This window comes from Panthera onca, chromosome C1, assembly GCF_046562875.1.
Source record: "Panthera onca isolate mPanOnc1 chromosome C1, mPanOnc1 haplotype 2, whole genome shotgun sequence".
NCBI classification, from domain to species: domain Eukaryota; kingdom Metazoa; phylum Chordata; class Mammalia; order Carnivora; family Felidae; genus Panthera; species Panthera onca.
This window is the reverse complement of record NC_138346.1, coordinates 11,245,635-11,265,444: the sequence shown is the minus strand read 5'-3', so window position 1 is coordinate 11,265,444 and position 19,810 is coordinate 11,245,635. Positions and strand designations below refer to the sequence as shown.

The 19,810-nt window shown below is 43.7% G+C and overlaps 1 protein-coding gene across 4 annotated transcripts in view; it reads left to right on the top strand.

Annotated features, from left to right (window-relative positions):
* Positions 1–16,844, top strand: part of DAW1 (dynein assembly factor with WD repeats 1) — a 46,987-nt gene extending 30,143 nt beyond the window's left edge. For 3 of the 4 annotated variants that reach the window (XM_060623999.3, XM_060623996.3, XM_060623998.3), the window contains exons 7-13: positions 1,716–1,823; positions 4,021–4,127; positions 5,245–5,347; positions 6,425–6,539; positions 13,616–13,692; positions 15,905–16,067; positions 16,446–16,844. In XM_060623999.3, coding sequence (XP_060479982.1) covers positions 1,716–1,823; positions 4,021–4,127; positions 5,245–5,347; positions 6,425–6,539; positions 13,616–13,692; positions 15,905–16,067; positions 16,446–16,510 — 738 coding nt within the window. In that variant the 3' untranslated portion in view covers positions 16,511–16,844. Of the gene's footprint in view, positions 1–1,715; positions 1,824–4,020; positions 4,128–5,244; positions 5,348–6,424; positions 6,540–13,615; positions 13,693–15,904; positions 16,068–16,441 lie in introns of all 4 variants that reach the window. The other variant, XM_081796332.1, reaches the window with a different exon arrangement.
* Positions 16,845–19,810: the final 2,966 nt, after the last annotated feature.

The window sequence follows — 19,810 nt, the reverse complement described above, 5'->3', positions numbered from 1 at the left end:
GCAGCTCTGTGTTCATATGACCCACGTGTCTTAGACTGATTGGTCCAAGCTGCCCGCGTGGTATCCATCGGAGGCCCCTTGGGCCTGAATTGAGTGGCAAAGTCTGGGCAGGAGACACGGATATGTGGGTGAGTCAGTGGTATTAGGGTGGCAGCACTTCCACTGAGGAAGTGAAATTTCTGAAAGGAAAGGGGTCAGTATGGGGAGAAGTGCGATGGCATCTTGAGCAGATGGGGAAGAGAAGAACCCTCCGAAAGATACAAAAAACAGATAGGAAGCAAAAGAAGAAAAGCAGAGCAGGGTCATGGCTGCCAAGAGGGAAGAAAATATGGAGAAGAAAGGGGTCAACACTGCAGATGTCAAGGAGGTTAAGTGGGATGACCGACAGAGCCATTGGATCGGCCCTTTAACCAAAGTGGTTCCAGCAGAGTTGAAGAGTGGGGGATGGGCAGTCAGGGATTTGGTGGTGAAAGGGAAAAAGTAGTCGGCACATAGAGTCAAGGGAGGGTTTGTTTTTATGTGGGAAAAGCTCAAGCATGTTTCCAGGCCACTAGGAGGGATCTAGTCCAGAAGGAGGGAAAAATCAGTGGGCACGTGGCTCCTAGGTATGTGGGCAAGAGGGTGTCTCAGAAGGGCGAAGGGATCCCTCTGCACCTGAGACGGACGGAAGGGAGGAGAGGCCCAGGTGAGGAAGTCCCCCCCTCCCCATAGATGAGTTTTCTCAGGGAAATAGTAGGAGGCCAGGCTATCTGTGGAGGAGGGGTGAAACAGACCGGGGACAAGAGTGGGGAAAGGGACAACGTACTGAGGCAGAGGCACGTTCACGTCGGGAAGGGTGCTGAGCACACAGCTGAGGACAGAAGGCACGAACGAGCAACGCCATAACCTGCTGTGCAGTTTTCCGAAGCTGAGTGGTGACGGAGGGCAAGCGAGTGAACGCAATGGCAGTTGCTACAGTTGGTGGGAGTCTTAGGGATGGTGCAGTGGAAAGACAGGGAGTGAAGGTATCGAGGATACTGGCAGGAGCCATGTTCTCAGGGTGTCAGCTGAGTGGGGGATGAGGGCCCGGGAAAAGGCAGGGGTCTGAATGAGATGGAAAATGTCCTGGGGATGGCTTGGTGAGGAAGGAAGCGGAAGTCCTGGGAAATTGTAACTCGGGATTGATGTATTGGTAGTGAATTTTCTAGGGGAAGTGATGTCAAAGTCCAGGGTGTGGCCATGGGAGCGATTATGAAAGGGAGTGCAGGGTCACGGGTCTGGGGTACTGGACTGGTGCCTCACAGGAAGGCCGCGTAGGACTTGGACTTGAGACTAAAATCCAGTAGCCAAAGTCCTTGGTGAGTGAGGGGGAGGGTTGAAAGGACTGTGAAGTTAACACCCAGGAAGCCGGAAGCCAGAAAACACGAATCTCATCTCGAAGGAGATGGGTTTGCTTTTGTTCGTGTTCTGTGGTCTGGAAGCGGGGAGGGGCGCCAGTGCCCCTGAAATCCTGAGCCGGGTGCCGTGGGAGAGCAGGAAGCTTCTTCCCAAGAGGAGAGTGCTTCGGGATTGAACCGGCACAAGGCAGGCCACCCGGACCTGATGTTTCACTGCGTGGTTTACAAAGAATTAGGCTGAATCCAAGGTGGTTGCTTCCCGAAGCTTTTCTATGCAAAATTGACGGCGGCCGTAAAACTCTTCTCTCTCTCAAATCTCTTCCACTTCCTGTAATTCAGGTGTGTTTGTCATTCAATCCTCAAAGCACCCTCGTGGCCACTGGCAGCATGGACACAACAGCCAAACTGTGGGACATTCAGAACGGAGAGGAAGCGCTCACTCTGACGGTACGTTCAAAATGCCCACAGCCTCCGGAGCCCTGCATTTTCATTCGCCGCCCTTTAGCACCGGCCTATCATTTGAGTTTGTTTCTATTTTTGTGTTTATTGCAAACTGACCTCTTGGGCTTTCAGACTCTGCAGTGAAAAGAGTGTCCCGGTTGGCTTGCTGGCTCTTCCAAAAGGCTTTGATGGGAGAGCTGGGGAAGCCACGCGGGCTCTTTCCTGTGACTGGCTTTAGTCTCTAAAGCATACCAGCTGTGACTTAAAGCCACCGCCGTCTTCCTGGCTTAAAGCCAAGTAGGAGGAGGCTGGCACTTTCTGGAAGGGGCGGAAGTGGAGAACTTGCCAGAAGATTCCTTAAACGGATGACTGCTCGCTCCGTCCTCCACCACTCCCCCCCCCCCCCCCCCAGTCTTAGAAGCCTTCTGTGTTACAAAGTCTGAAATGACAAGGGGCCAGTGGAAAGAGGAGCAAGGCCACAGGGCACCGCCCATAGCCCCGGTGCTGCCTGTCCCCACAGGGGCCTCTGTCCACTGCCACCAGGCGTCCAGCACTTGCCTGCCGCCTCTGCTTCTCCCCACCGCAGCCCACACCCCCGTACAAAAATAGGGTGATTCTCTGTGCCAATCAGTGGGAACTGCTAGCTGGAAAACCCAAGTCTTATCCTTCCAAATTATAAACGGACATTAAACACAGGACCCCTCTCCTAGGAGAGCTTTTTCCAAGAAAGTGACAAAATGGCCCGGAGAGAGAAAAAGCACCCTTTTTAACTAACGCCGAGGGATTCAGAGTGCCAGCCTTAATTAGCGTAAGCATCCTCTTTCGCTCTTCGTTCTCATCCTGTCCGAGGGCGGCTGCCTCTGCATTACCTCCACTTTCAGACACATGCCTGACAGTCCTCGAAGGACGCATCTGTCCCTGCACACCTACACCTGCCTGCCGCCAGAGAACACATTCGTTTCGTGTGTTCGGAATTGCAGTGTTCAGCCACATTTAGTTTTTTGCCATTCGGGATCAACCAGAAATTTGATTTGTAAATGAACCTTTCCGCTACTTAAAAAAGTAATATATGTTAATTTGCTACAATAATTAGAGAAACAAGGGAGACACTGCAGAGTAGAATCTGCTGCAGAGAAGGGCTTCTTCGGATTGTCTCAGGACGTCTGATGCATCAACCGTAGACAGGGACCAGGTGAAAGTCAGGCCAAAGGCCAGATATTTATTAACCTTTTGATGTTAAGTCATCATAAGAATATCCTTTAATTTTTTTTCAATGTTTATTTCTGAGAGATAGAGAGAGAGAGAGAATGAGTGAGGGAGGGGTAGAGAGAGAGGGAGACACACAATCCGAAGCAGGCTCCAGGCTCCGAGCTGTCAGCACAGAACCTGATGTGGGGCTCAGACTCGTGAGCTGCGAGATCACGACCTGAGCTGAAGTCAGACACTTAACCGACCGAGCCACCCTGGTGCCCCAAGAATATCCATTTTTTTAAGTTATTAACTTTATTTCACAAACTTGCCTATTGTTAACCCATAAAGCGCACAGCCCTTTTATTTTTTTTATAATCATTTTAAGTTTATTTTTTGAGAGAGAGAGAGAGAGAGAGTGTGTGTGTGTGTGTGTGTATGCAAGAGAGCTTGAAGGAGAGGTAGAGAGGGAGGGAGACAGAGAATCCCAAGCAGGCTCCACACTGTCAGTGCAGAGCCCAACACGGGGCTCGATTTCACAAACCGTGAGATCATGACCTGAGCTGAGATCAAGAGTCAGATGCCCAACCCACTGAGCCACGCAGGCTCCCTGCATGCAGCTCTTCTAAAAGTGTTTTTAAGACAATGTGAAAAAAGCCCTCTGATTTCCCAAATCATGCTCTCGCCCTGTCTATTCAAACAGAAACAAAAATTTAAAAAAACAAACAAACAGCCGTACTATGTAAAATTGACTTGATTTAAGTGTGTAAGTCAACTTTTAGAAAAATTTAGTCAAGTGCCACTTTCCCTAAACTGTAGTTTTCAAACATTTCCCCGGAAAGAAACCTGTGCCCATTTGCAATCTCTCCCTATTGCCACCCCCAGTCAGCCACTCATCTTTTTTCCCCCTATAGAGTTTTGCCTTTTCTAGCATTTTCTTATCAACTAGGATATTGTGCATTTGTAGGGAGAGTTTTTCCACAGGTGTGCATGACGGTATCCACTCTCTTTCTAGGGACATTCGGCTGAAATCATCTCTTTGTCCTTTAACACCTCGGGAAACAGAATCATCACAGGGTCTTTTGATCATACGGTTGCAGTGTGGGAAGCTGAAACTGGAAGGTATTCTGTGTCTTTAGGAATATTAAAACCTGTGGGGCGCCTGGGTGGCTCTGTCGGTTAAGCGTACAACTTCGGCTCAGGTCACGATCTCATGGTTCGTGGTTCGAGCCCCACATCAGGCTCTGAGCTGTCAGAGCCTGGAGCCTGCTTCGGGTTCTGTCTCCCTCTCTGCCCTACCCCTGCTCATGCTCTCTCTCTCTCTCTCAAAAATAAAATAAGAAAACATTAAAAAAATTTTTAACACCTAAATCAGAGGGTTAAGAAGACAATCTTTGCCGTTCATTAGTTTAATCTTATATCTATTAAGTGTGCTTTGGATTCTATAGGAATAGGACACACCACAAATAAATTAATTCATTATTTAATGGTATTTCCGATCCATAAAACATGTGTATTTTCTTAGAATTCTGAGCAAATAATGCCACACAGCAACGTACAAGGAGAATGTTAACAGTAGCCTGGGTGTATGGCTGTTACTTATTCTGTATACTATGTAATCAAATTTCAGTGGCTTGTCATTACGGTAGGCATGGGTATCAGGAGTAAATAAAATCATGGCTAATTTCCCCTACTTAATTTGGTCCACGAACTTCAATTTCCTTCCTAATTATTTTTGGTTCGAGTTGCTAAGACGTTAACTAAATTAGACTATTTGTTCTATAAAGCTCTACCTTGGACCTGTCTGCATCTTGATAAGGGGGCTAATTATCAGGGGTAGCAATCAAGATGGATACAACAAGAAATGAGAGAGAAGGAGGGGCCCTTCAGACACTCGAGGGGAAGTTTCTGAACTACCAGGGGGTCCGCTTATCCCGCTTCCAGAATTTCAGACGATCTTTATTATTTTTTACCCATGGCTTTCTGAGGTCTTGTCTTAAGTAACGTTGCCATCTTTGAGTGCTTAAAGTTTTGGTATATTTCTGCTGAAATGAAATGAGTAGCCTAGTTGACTCTTTTTGAGCTATAGTAAAGCCATCATTGTTTGGTCATCAAAGGTGTTATTTTGTAAAAACCAAAGTTTAGATTCTTACACCCACAGGGGGCTAGACATCATTATTTGGGCACATATCCTGACGTGTGGCATCGTTCACCAGCATGCATCCTTTCCATTCTGCAGGAAGGTGTATACCCTAGTTGGGCATTGTGCTGAGATTAGCAGTGCTTTATTCAACTGGGATTGCTCTCTGATATTAACCGGCTCTATGGACAAAACCTGCATGGTGAGCTCAAGAAACACCTTTGCTTTACAGTTCTTGTGTGCCTGCTTTTACTGTGTCAGACATTCCCTGCAGCATTAACAAATCTCAAAGGTACTATAAAATTAAGATATTAATTTATAAATGATAGTTGGCATTAAAAATTTTTTTTAAATGTTTTATTTATTTTTGAGACAGAGAGAGACAGAGCAGGAGCAGGGGAGGGGCAGAGAGAGAGGGAGACACAGAATCCGAAGCAGGCTCCAGGCTGTGAGCTGTCAGTACAGAGCCCGACGCGGGGCTTGAACTCACAAACCGCGAGATCATGACCTGAGCTGAAGTCAGACGCTTAAGTGACTGAGCCACCCAGGTGCCCCCTTTTTAAAAAAATTTTTTTAATGTTTTATTTATTTTTGAGACAGAGAGGATAGTTGGCATTTTTAAATGTTGTTTCTGATCTCCCGAGTTTAAAGAAACTATGTAGTAAAACAATGTTAATTGAATCAGATCAAACAATGTTAATTATTACAAGATCTTTAAAAAAAATAAAAGCCATGTTATTTTTCTTTATTCTCTCTGTTCATTTGTTGAACTTTGATTAGAGGCAGTCTCAATGAGGCTCAGCACCACGTCTCCCTGCCTTTAACTTTCTTTTGCTAAGAGCTTATGCTCTGGAATTATTATTTGATTACACATCCAATGTATTATAACCTTAGTGTACTTTTCATGTGCTGGTGTTACAGTTTTAGATCAAGCTCCTTATCATTTTATGACCTTCTTATGAAAAGAGGACACTTCCTCTCCAGTCAGCGGAGCAGGCACTTTGAGATTTTTCCTACTATCGTGGCAGATTTGTACTACCCATCCTAAATGTCTGTCTCTGATCTTCTCCTGGTCCAAAGTGTGCCTTGTTAGTTGGTTGGCTGTGGTCTCTTGTCATGAATCCAGATAGAATTAACAGAACATGTGAAAATGATACACATGATCTTGGCCCAGTTATTTAGCCAGCCATACGCATGTCATCAAGACTACTACTTGCTGTTTTTGCACTTCAGACAGGAAGTTATCATAGTCGTCTCTTTTTTTTTTTTTTACTTGTAGCTGTGGGATGCTGCAAATGGAAAATATGTGGCAACATTAACAGGCCATGATGATGAAATACTAGACAGCTGTTTTGATTACACTGGAAAACTTATTGCTACTGCTTCAGCCGATGGTAGGTCATCGGTTCATACATTTAATTTATGGGGGGGGGATTTATGCTTTGTTTGAGAAACATGTATAATTCTACACTATAGGTCATCTACCTGATGACCAGCTGTGGTACAAACCACATGTGCCTCATCTCTGTGATGTTGGTATCTATGTCCGTATGGTATTCTTGGTAACCATGTCACGATATCTGCGTCACCTCCTTGGCAACCACGTCTGGTGTTATACTCGGTCTTCACACCTCCTTGATGACTGTGGATGGTGGTATATCCTGGATCATCTCCCTAATCCTGCATTATGCTACACTGTGTTGACCTCATCAACTTGACCACCATCCACAGAGCTATAAAAAGTCTGTATTATCTCCTGTATCCACACGTGCTGCTCCATTACGTATAGCGCACTTTTGTGATGTACACACATGATGCTGTGCTATAAGTCATCTTCTCCCTTACCATTGATGAGTCTACACTGTATCTGCATCATCTTATTGGTAACCGTGGGCTGGTGGTAAACTGTGCGTGCCTCAACTCATTGAAGACCACATATGATGCTACAATACATCTCTGTCATCTTCCTGTTGACCGTGCATATTATTATGTCCATCTCATCCCTCCAGGACACAAGTTACAGGGTATGTCTACTCCAGCCCTGGGTCACCAAGTAAGACCCTACATTATACCACATCCCCTCCTGATGGCCGTAAATGATAACACACCATACTCACATTTTCTTAAAAACCATGCATGAGGGGTGCCTGGGTGGCTCAGTCGGTTAAGCGTCCAACTTCGGCTCAGGTCACGATTTCGCGGTATGTGAGTTCGAGCCCCGCGTCGGGCTCTGTGCTGACAGCTCAGAGCCTGGAGCCTGTTTCAGATTCTGTGTCTCCCTCTCTCTCTGACCCTCCCCCGTTCACGCTCTGTCTCTCTCTGTCTCAAAAATAAATAAACGTTAAAAAAAAAATTAAAAAAAAAAACAAAAAACCATGCACGATATTCCATTTCACTCCATCATCTCCTTGATTGCTGCCTAGGAGGTATCCTCTCCTTGATAACCATGTATGGTTACCATGAACTCACCTTGCTGACAAATAAATATGATGTTACACCATGTCTTTGACATGTCACTGAAAGCTGCATATCATGCTATGTGACATCTGTCCCCCCTCATTGACAAGCATCGGTATTACAACATTATGAATACACTCTGTCTTGGGTGGTAATTTATTATACTAAACAACAGGTCACCCTCATAACTATGTATTCCTGACAAGCATGTAAGAGACTCCACGACTTCCGCATCATTTGCTGGCAACCCTGTCATTATGTCCACATCACGTCCTTGACAGCTGCATGCGATGACACATCTGCACCATCTCCTTGGCCAGCATACGTGACGCTATACTAAGTCTATGTCATCTCATGACATCACATAACCATGTGTGATGCTCTTCTTTGAGTCATCACTCTGATAATAAAGTATGATGCTACACTGTGTCATCTTCCTGTAGACTGCAGGTCATGCTACCCCACACCTGTGTTATCCAGCTGATGACCACGTATGCAGCTGCACCACGTGTGCATAATTCTTTTAATAGCCACCTACAATGCTACATTGTGTCCGCACCGTAGACCTGAGGATTACGTTTTAAGTTACACCATGACTTTGTTATCATTTAAAGACCACACTGGACGCTGCACTCTTATCTGCCTCATCTCCTTGGCAAGCTGGTGCGGTGCTATCCAAAGTCTACCTAATCTCCTGGGTAACCATATGCAATGCTGTTCCATGAGAGACCTCACCTTGGTAGCCAAGTATGATGCTGAACTGTCATCTCCCTGGAGACCAAATGTGATGCTACACTGTGTCCATATCATCCACCTGATGACCATGAAGGGAGCCACATAAGTCCACATTATCCCTCTAATGACCACGTATGATGCTATCTTGTGTCTGTATCATATACCCGACCGCTATGTTTTAATTTACAGTCCTTGTCATTCTCTTTAAAATCTTGTATGATACTACACTATACCTTCATCTAATCACTTATAACCATGTATGATCCTCTGCCATATCTTCACCACTTCCTAGAAATTTATGTGCGACGCTGTAATATTTCTACCTCATCACCTCGGCAAACACGTCTTCAAGGGCCGCTATGTCTGCTTCACCTCATTTACAAAACGACATGATTCCACATCATGTCTGGATTGTGTTTTTGAAATCTGCTCCTCAGGCTATACCTTTTGTGTCATCTTGAGTGCTACGTGTGATGCCCTAGTGCCTGTCATCTCAATGGTAGGCTCGTATAACGTTACTCTGTGTCAACAATCAATAACGTTATGTGATGCTTAAGTGCTCGCTACCCTCCCTTAATGATGGTACACTCTGATTGCATCATCTCCCTGGCAACCAGATATAATGCTACACTGTGTGTCATACCCTGATAATTACATCATCTCCCTGACAATCAAGTAAGGTACTGTGCTGTTTCTGTGTTATCTCCTAAAACACATGTATGATGTTGTACTATGTCTCATGTTCTTCCTAGCAACATATAAAGCTATATCACTTTCTTGATAATCATGTATAATGTCTATACTAGGAGAGATTCCTTGATGACCGTGCATGATGCTACATGATATAAGCACCATATCCTAGAAAACCATGCTACATTATGTGAAACCCCCTGTACAAGTATGTGTCATGCTCTACGATTACTACATCACCCCTTTAACAACCCTGCACCATGCGACTAAACTATTTCTGTATTATGTCCGTGATGATCATGTATGACGCCACACTATGTCTGTGTCATTTGGAAAACAGGATATGGTGATGCGTTATTTCTGTGTTACTTTTCTGTCTATTATTTGTGATGTTGAAATTTATGTGTCTTGTATTCCTGATCAACACCTATGACATTACAATATGTCTGTGGCGAGCCTATTATATCCACATATGACACAAGTTGTGCCTATATCGTCCCTCTGATGACCACATACGACACCGCACTGTGTGTCCTCTCCCTGATAATGTACGACACCACGCCGTATTTGCATCACTTCCCTGACAGCCAGGGTGATGCTACACCATTTCTGGTCCTCTCCTTGACGACCACGTACGAAGCCATGCTGTGTCTCATCATGTCTTGGCCAGCGAATGAAGCTATAGACTCTGTTTGCATATTTCTTAACAGTCATGCGTGATGCTCTATTATAAGGAATCTCCTGACAATCACGTATGGTGCTGTGAGATATCTGTGTCATCTTGCCCACCGCGCACGACCCTGCACTGTCTGTGGCCAGCCCACGTGATGGCATCCTGTAACTGCATTACCTCTTTGATAACTGTATTCGTTTGCCAGGGCTGCCATAACAGAGTACAACAGACTGAGTGGCTTAAAAGACAGACATTTCTCTTCTCACAATTCTGGAAGCTACAGGTTCAAGATCAAGGTGCTGGCAGCGTTGGTTTCTTCTGAGGCCTGCAGATGGCAGTTTTCTCCCTGTGTCTTCACATGGTCTTCCCTTTGCACGTGTCTGTGTCCTAATCTCTTTTTCTTATAAGGGCACCGGCTATATTGGGTTAGGGAACACTCTAAGGACCTCATGTTAATCTCATATCTTCTTTAAAGACCCAATCTTGGGGCACCTGGGTGTCTCAGTTGGTTAAACGTCCGACTTCGGCTAAGGTCACGATCTCGTGGTTGGTGGGTTTGAGCCCCGAGTCAGGCTCTGTGTTGACAGTTCAGAGCCTGGAGCCTGCTTCGGATTCTGTGTGTCCCTCTCTCTCTCCCCCTCCCCGGCTCGTACTTTGTCTGTCTCTCTCTTAAAAATAAATAAGCATTTAAAAATTAAAAAGAAATAAAATAAAAAGACCCAATCTCCAAGTAAGTCAACTTCTGAGGCACGGTGGGTTGGAAATTCAACATATGAGTTTTGTGGGGACCGCAGTTTGGCCCAATAACAGCATGTATGACATACAACATGCTTGTGTCTTCTGCCTGAAGACTTCTCTTCTTGCAAGTCCCACAGTATGACATGTCTGCATCGTGTCTTTGATAATCATGCTACACTCTGTCTGTATCATCTTTTAACCTACTGTATACGATGCTACATTGTGACTTCCCCACCTCCCAAGAGCCATGGATGATGCTATACCAGGGATAAACTCCCTGAAGACAGTGAATGATGCTTCTTGACGTCTGCATCCTATCCTTGACAAAAACATGAGATGCCACACTCTGGATCATAGGGTGTGCGATTACCCCAGAATGTTTCAATACATACATAATGCTCTGCCATTCTTCCGGTCTTTGACAACCTCATAAGGGTATATGCTGGATATCCTATACTGTGTTTATATCATCTCCTTGATAACCATGGGGAGCGCTATGCTATTTTGCATCATCTCCTAGACAGCTAAGTGTGATGCTAAGTGTGGCAGTATGTGTCATGTCCATGATGACCACCATGTATGATGCTCCAATATATCTTGCCACCTGTTGATGACCCCATATGTTGCTACGCTGTGTGTTTTAATCTCTTTGGACAAGCATACATCATGCTATACTATGTCTGCCTCGTCTCTGTGATGGCCACATAGGACACTATGTCTGTGTCATGCTCCCATGAATGCGTATCATGCTGTGCTATGATTGTGTCATCACCATGTCAACACGCATAAGCCTCCACTGTGTCTAAGGCATCTCTTTGATATTCACATATGATGTTTTATCATGTCCAATTCCTTCGTGACTCCAGGGGACTCTACGTCATGTCCATGCAAACTTCTTAACAGCCATTTCAGGAATTCTAGCAAAGATGGAAGGCTTTTTGGGGGGGGGGCGTGATTTGTTCTTAGTTTTCCTGCATTTGCTCCTTGTGGCTAACATACTGTTAAGCAGTCGCGTATCTTTTGTGTTACAATGACTTGTAGAGTTTTGCCAGTGATTCATTTTAATTACACAGTCTTTATGCCACCTGTGTCTCCTTTTTAAAAATTACATTTGCATGCTTATTCTCTTACTCACTAGGACTTTTCAAAGGTGATCCTTTGATCATACATAAAGTTCTTTCTATGCTCTGGAATTATAAACACCCTGAATTTGAGAGTTCTACTTTTTCAAAGTAACCACTTACTTTTTCATCTTATCACAGAGCTTGGCTTTTTAAAAATCATCCCTTAACTGTAATTAATCTACCCTTTTCATTTTAAATACCATTCTCACTTATACAAAAAAATCCATTCGACACAAGTAGAGAGGGTACCTACTTTGTGCCAGGAATCGTTTTAGGAGCATGGGCTAGATCAATGAGCAGAAGAGAGAGGAATCCCTTCCCTCATGGAGCTGTACTGTGGAGGGGGAGACAAGGAAGAATACCATACATGTGTTTTACATAGAATGTGAGGATATAGAGAATGTTAGATTATAAAGAATGTTAAATTATAGAGAATGGCAGATTAGGAAGCATGTCAGGACTTTGTCAGCACTAGGGGGGCAGAAACAAGCCGGGTCTGGAGATCAGGATGCTGAGGGATGGGTAAGAATGAACTGCGCGTTCAATTCTTCTCCTTTTGTTTTCTCTACCATCTGTTAAGCCCCCCTAGCAGTGATTCCATTCTTTCCCTGTTCAACAAGACGTTGCTTCAAAAAAAAATCTTCTTCTTCTCTTTTGGCGTGTGTTGTGAGCCTCTTCCCATTGTGTACCTTCTAAGAAGTCTTGATGCTTAGGAAATCTTGTTTACTTAATCCCTGGTTCCTGCCCCACACCCCCTTCTTAAAATTGGATCCATTCAACTGGGTTAGTTACCTGTGCAGCTACATCTGTGTGTATATATATCACCTTTTTCTTCCTCATTGGAATCGTTCTCAAGACTGAATTATTTTTTGGTGTCCTATTCATATTTCTGTCTTTTTAAAATCATAGTTTCAGACTATATTATTTCTGTCTTGCCTGGGTTTAAAATGCTTCTGAGAAATTTCGAGAATGACTCTATGTAGAATATTCACTTTTGTTGTATTAACACATTCTTAAAACACGTTGGTCACTTGAAGGTTTTTGGAATGTCCAAGTAGCAAGTTTTATATTTTTAGTCATATTGATTGTACAATAGCACTTTTCATCTACTCCTTCCTGAAGTTGACATTGTCAGAAGGGCAAGTACAAAATTTACTAAGATATTTTGTTCTTCTCTGAATGAAAATTAAGTAACCAAAATTCGTTATCTTTGCTAATTTTGCCTCTATCTAATGTTTTAATTGCACTAATTTTGCCTCTGTGTAAAGTTATAATTGCAATAAGAGAGCAGCCTTCACCTGGGTAGATAAATTTTAACTTTTTTCTGATAATTTTACTACTGCTGTTTTTCTCCTTCTACACTTGTTTAACTCCTCCACTCCTTAATTCTAAAGAAATGTATATACTTCTCCCTCCCCCCTTCCTTCCTTCCTTCCTTCCTCCCTTCCTTCCTTCCACCCACCCATCCATTCACCCACCCATCTATCCATCCATCCACCCACCTATCCTGTATCCACTTAATGGGTGTCTACTGGGAGCTTGGCACTTCTGGGCACTGGAGAACATCTGGGAACAAACCATTCTACTAGCTCTTTCTGCAGAAAGGCATCCCTAATGCCTATTCTTTGCCCAGCAAGTAGTGGCTGTTGTTCCTTTTCAAGAAGGCCTCCTGAACCTTCTGTGCCTTTACACGCTTTTTGGTGTGTGGTGCTGGTCTGGTGGCTTATTTCATCCCCAACTTCTCAAAACTTGTTTTGATTCTCCCCTTTCTCTTTAAGATCTTCTTTCTGGATTCCTTCCCTGCCTTTTCGACCTTGGAACCCATTGTTTCTTCTAGTAAGCTCAGGGCTATAGATGCACCCTCTTCCCCCTCTTCTCCCGCGGTGGCACCAGCTTGCACGGACAGTTTCAGGTGGTGGCCCTCGCCGCAGGAAGGGAGACAAACACACAGAGCCTGAATGTCAGAAGGATAGATATTTACATAATTCAAAGCACATGGTTCAAAGTTCTGTATTGCACATGAATTCATATGTATCTCCACTCTTTCAAAAAGGAACGGCAAGGGTTTTCAGTGCAGCCACAAGGAAATGCATTGCCAGATTGGAAGGCCACGAAGGTGAAATTTCAAAGGTGAGTTGCCTTCTCATCTGGAGCAGTTTCTTTAGTTAAAAAGAATCGAATGCATAGTGGTCTGTTGGCACTAGGGTTTGTCCAATTATCCTACTCTTTCTAGAAATCATAAAAACGGTATTTTTAAGTGTGACCTCAAACTCAGCATAATAAATGATTCCTAAAATCTTTAAGATAGTTTAAGACAGCATTTTTTCTCAGCCGTCAGCAAAAGATCAAGTTAGCGGACGATACTTATTAAAGCCATTTAAGACACTTGTGAAGTACTTTTCTCGGTCTTGGCTGACACGCAAGTGTATATTATGCACAATAACATGCTGTTCAGCAAGTATCAAGTGTGCTGTGAATTCAATGCAATTGAGAAAGTGCGTCCGGGAAATATTTAATACTTCACAGTTTAAATTTTTTTAAATGTTTATTTTTGAGCGAGAGAGACAGAGCGTGAGGTGGGGAGGGGCAGAGAGAGAGGGAGACACAGAATCCGAAGCAGGCTCCAGGCTCTGAGCTGTCAGCAGAGAGCCCGACGTGGGGCTCGAACCCATAGACTGTGAGATCGTGACCTGAGCCAAAGTCAGATGCTTAACTGACTGAGCCACCCAGGTGCCCCAATACTTAGTAGAGTTTAAAATGACCTGCTTTGAAACTTCAGAGCTGTAGCTTAGGATTTTGTATAAGCTTCACCCATACGTGATTCACAGAGCAGAGACTTCCAATCAGTGACCTGAAGTTTAGCCATGTCCTGTGACAATTTTGGAAAGATCTGGACATGGGGACCCTGTTCAGCCCAGTTCTTTGGTCTTGTACCTGAGATCAGATTTGCTCCTTCCTTTCAAAGTATCATTTTGATGGCTTCAGGTCCTGGAAGTCTGCCCCTAGACCCTGGAACTGTCCCTGTGGTGCTCCCCACCAACCCACGCCCCCCTTCCCCCCATACCTGCTGCTGGTGGCCCAGAGCTCAGGAGCTCCTGTCTTTCAGGGTTGGTCTCTAAGGCCACGCAGAGCACATCTTCTCCATAGGCTGGGGGGATGGGCAGGAAGGGAGAGAGGGAAGTGTGGATGTGGGAGACAGCCTGGGAAGAGAGCCCAGACTGTGCTTCTGAGTGGCTGGTCTAATAACTTGACATGCACGATGTGTCCTACTCAACAAGTGCACATGTTTTTGTGTATGTGTGAATATGAAGAGTTCTCAAACTCTGTATTATTGCATTTTAGGCTTATATATTTTAAAAGAGAGAGAAAGAGAGAGAGCACAAATGGGGGAGGAACAGAGAGAGAGAGAGAGAGAGAGAGAGAATACCAAGTAGGCTCCACATGGTCAGCATGTAGCTCCATGTGGGCTCAAACTTACAAACAGTGAGATCATGACCTGAGCCGTAATCAAGAGTCCAATGCTTAACCAACTGAGCCACCCAGGAGCCCCTCGGCAAATGCTTTTTGATACCTTCCACTGTGCTAGGCGTTGTACTGGGGACATAAGGACAAAAAAAAAAAAAAAAGCCATGGCCTTGAGCCTTTCCCTCATCAAATTTTTAGCCCTGGAGGATGTGACCCAAATCATTGTGTTATGATGATTTAGAGAGGCTTAGAAGCATGGTGCCCAAAGGAATAGTGAACTGACCATTTCCTTTGACAGCTGCTCAGATACGTTTGACAACACTTGGCACATAGGAGGCACTAAGCACAGGTTTATGCAATGTGCTTTGCTTTGAGTGGCAGTAGAATGAAAGTCCCTGCTTGTAGGCACGACATTCACTCATTCTGTGGCCAGGTTGAAGGAGGATCTGTATGCTTTTGCTTACAGAAAGTTGGGTTATGGGGATGACATGGGGGGTTGGATTTGAAGGAGCCTGACTTGTGTCCTCATCCACACCAGGGCTCTCTTGGTTTGCCTAGAAAGACTTTGGAAAGAGGCTAGGTGGGGAATACTCAAATTAGAAGAGAGCTTTGGTCTTTATCCTTAGAGTTGTGTGTGGTGGTGGGGGGGTGTAGCCAGTTAATTTCTTCTGTCTAGAAGCATTATTATGTGTTAATAATAATCAAGTATTAATCCCTGCAATATTTTTTCCCATCAGGAAGGAACTATTCTATGTAAGAATAAATGCCAGGCTAGGAAGATGACAGGTGCTTAGTAATGTCCTCTTTTTGCTGGTGAAAAATATGTCGGGAATCATATTACACAAACCTGTGATCCTTTTTCCTTTCTGTCTTGTAGATTTCTTTCAACCCCCAAGGGAATCGTCTTCTAACGGGCAGCACTGATAAAACAGCGAGAATCTGGGATGCTCAGACTGGTCAGTGCCTCCAGGTTCTTGAGGGGCACACTGATGAGATATTTTCGTGTGCTTTCAACTATAAAGGCAACATAATCATTACAGGTATGGGAAAGAGAAACACATCTGGGTGTTCAAGTTCACTGTTTTTCCATTTGATGGCATCGTTTGAGGGGAGGGCAGAGAGGATAAGCAGAGGGGATGCCTGGGGTGGCTCCATTCTCGTCTTGGCCAATTCCGAGATGCTGTGAATTTCGCTCCTGTGAGTAGGACACAGACTTGCCCAATTTGTGACTGACAGGAATCATTTAAAAATTTTTTTTTCGCTTCCCAAATGCCCGAGCTGCCCAAAGGCTCCACGACTGGACACATTGAGTGTATTGATAATTGTCAATGACCCAGAAGATGTTAATTTGTAAAAAGAGAGAGTTAGTGAATGAAATCAAGGAAAAATAACTTTGTGCAATTTGTTTCGTTAGGTAGCAAGGATAATACGTGTAGGATATGGCGTTGACGGAAGAGAGCCGGTTGGTGAGCGGATTTGCTAGCGACGGAGGTGAAGGTAGAGCTTCACAGTTGTCAAGCAAGCTATTTTCATGTTTCACATCTTCTCTTCTTCTGCAAGTCAACTACATGCTGTCCTTAGCTTCGCAGATATGACCGTTAAAACTAATAAACTTACATCACATCTTCATAGTATTTGATGGAAATGGTAGGAGAGACCACAATGTGTGGCCAATGTCACTGGTGATTGCATCTTTGTTTTTATTTTTAGTAGCATCATGATAGTGATAAAGGAAATCAGAGTGATTTCACAGTGTGTCTCAGATTCTCCTTTGAAAGCTCTTATAAAATCTGTTGAATAAAGGTTTTGGAAGCAGTTGTGAGTGAATTATCCATCTATATGTATGATGTATGTGTCTCTTGTGATGAGAACTTTTAAGATCTACTGTCTTAGCAACTTTTTTGAAACATTTTTTAACATTTATTTATTTTTGAGAGAGCGAGAGAGACAGAAAATGAGTGGGGGAGGGGCAGAGAGAGAGGGAGACACAGAATCCCAAGTAGGCTCCAGGCTCCGAGCTGTCGGCCCAGAGCCCGACTTGGGGCTCGAACTCATAGACCGCAAGATCATGACCTGAGCTGAAGTCGGACGCTTAACTGACTGAGCCACCCAGGTAGTCCCTGTCTTAGGAACTTTCAAATATACAATACAGTATTATTGACTGTTGTCACCATGTTGTATATTACACGTTCAGGGGTTATTTATTTTTAACTGGACGTTTGTACCTTTTGACAGCCTTTACCAATTTTGCCCACTCCCCAACGCCCTGCATTGGTATAAAGGCATAAGCCACCAATCTGTTCTCTGTGTCTATGAGCTCAGTGGTTTTTTGTTTGTTTGTTCGTTTGTTTTCTGTTTTGGTTTTCTTTTAAGGTCCCACATAGAGTGAGATCATATGATATTTGTCTTTCTCTGTCTGACTTATTTCACTTAGCGAAATGCCCTCAAGGTCCATCTATATTGTTGCAAATGACAAGACTTCCTTCTTTTCTATGGCTGAGTACTATACCATTGTATTTATATACCACATTTTTTAGTCTATTCATCCAGCGATGGACGCTGAGGTTGTTTCCATATCTTGGTTATTGTAAGTAATGTTGCAGGGAACATGGGGGTGCATAGATCTTTTCCAGTTAGTGTTTTCATTTTCTTCAGGAAATACCCAGAAGTGGAATTACTGAATCATATGGTTCTATTTTTAATTTTTTGAGGAAAGTCCATCCTGTATCGTGGCTGCACCAGTTTGCATTCCCACGTTTTTAGGAGGACATGTGTGTTTGGAAATTAACTAGAAGTTGTATTACTTATTTTGTGATTTTACTTTGTGCAGCTAGGAATGAGAGGCAAAATTGGAATGGAAACTTAATCTTCCCTCATATTCAAAAGTGTATCTATGCCTCCTCCCCCCAGAAAAGAAGCTGCCAACCTACACTGATAAAATTAAGGTCGCATATAAGGAAGGCAAAATGGATATCACTTAATAGAAAATATGAATTGAGTTCATAGTGGGTGTAAAATATATGGGCAGGTTTTTCTTAAAAAAAATGTTAAACAGGATAGACATTCAGACGAATGAATTAAAAAATCTGGATGGAAAGCAACTGGGATACCAGGAAAATTCATCCAACACCAACCTGATTACTGCTGAAATACTGAAAGCTATTTTTTTAAAAAGGTTTTTCTATGTAAACGTGCCTTAATGCATATTAAAAGTTACTGTTAAAAGATAAAGCACAAGGTAGAACCACTGATGCTTGAATCCGGAGCAGGAGAACACATGAGAGTCTCATGGAGTCATTTTCTTAATAATAACAAGAGTGGTCAGTGTGGCTGAGGGTGTCGCCCGCCAGACACTGCCCACCCACCTCACACATCATCCCTGCAACCCTCCAGCCAACCGTTTCCGAGCAGGTGACGGTCCTGATCTGAAAATGAGGAAGGTGAGTCACACTGAAGTTAGATAATCTACCAAAGACATCGCATCCATTATACTCCGTGCTTAAATGAACACTTATGGGAGAAGAGTATCAGATGTATCCGTGGGAAGGTTTGGGCTGAGAATTACCCCTCAGATCATCCACGGATGTCCAGAACCCAAGAAGAAAAAGAAAACAAAAGCAGAACAACATAAACAAAACTTCAGTGCAGCTGCTGGAAGGAGGACCTTCAGAGATGGTGAAGCCAAGGAGAGCTCGGATTAGAAAAACCTGGGCCAAAACTTAGCTACTTCTTACGAACCCAGGAAGAAGAAGCTGCCATTGGCTCTTCCTCTGACTCTGATGGCTTTAGGGAAAGTTGCAATACTGTTTTGTTACGTCATTCAATAGAGAGAGCCATTGTATGGTCATGGAGGTCATTCTACGTCTCACTGACCTATTTAGCTGTAGGAAGCCCTTGGTCAGAAAAGGCTCCTCTAATTTTTATGTGTTGAGGCAATCTTTCTTCATAGAATATTTATTAAGGTTTCCAGTAGTATTTTTTATTATCGAAGTATAGTTGGCATACAATGTGGCGTTACTTTGAGATGAACAACATAGCGATTCCACAATTCTATACATTCCTCAGTGCTCACCTCCAGAAGTGTCGTCACTGGCTGTCACCACATGTTACTACAACCGTATTTACTATATTCCTTATGCTGTCCTTTTCATCTCTGTGACTTATTTAATAACTGGAAGTTTTACTTCTTCCAGCAGTATTTTTAAAACTACTTAAAAAAAATGTTTGGACACTGAAGATCATAAGAGAAGCGATAATATACTCACTTAATTTTCATCTGGAGTGTTGTAGACAGGAAGTGAAGTGTGTGTGGAGTCTGGAGTCAAATTGCCTGGACGTATGTTCTTCCTCTTTTTTAATGTTTATTTATTTATTTTGAGGGGGGAGGGGCAGCGAGAGAGGGGAGAGACAGAATCCCAAGCAGGCTCCACACTCAGTGTGGAGCCCGACACAGGGCTCGATCTCACAACCATGAGATCATGACCTGAGCCAAAGTCAAGAGTTGGACACTCAACCAACCGAGCCACCCAGGCGCCCCTGCCTGGCCATACATACTCTGATTTCAACTTTGAATTGTTGGACCATTACCCCCACCACGCTGCCTCAGTTTCCTCAGTTAGACAATGGTGATAATAATCATTCTTGCTTTGAGGATTGGGAATATCTGGCAAGCATGATGAATATTTTCTATTATTCTTACAAACAGCAACTTAGCAGTCACCTTAAAAAAAGTATCTTTGATACATGAGCGTATTTCTCAGGAAAGAACATAGCATTATTTACT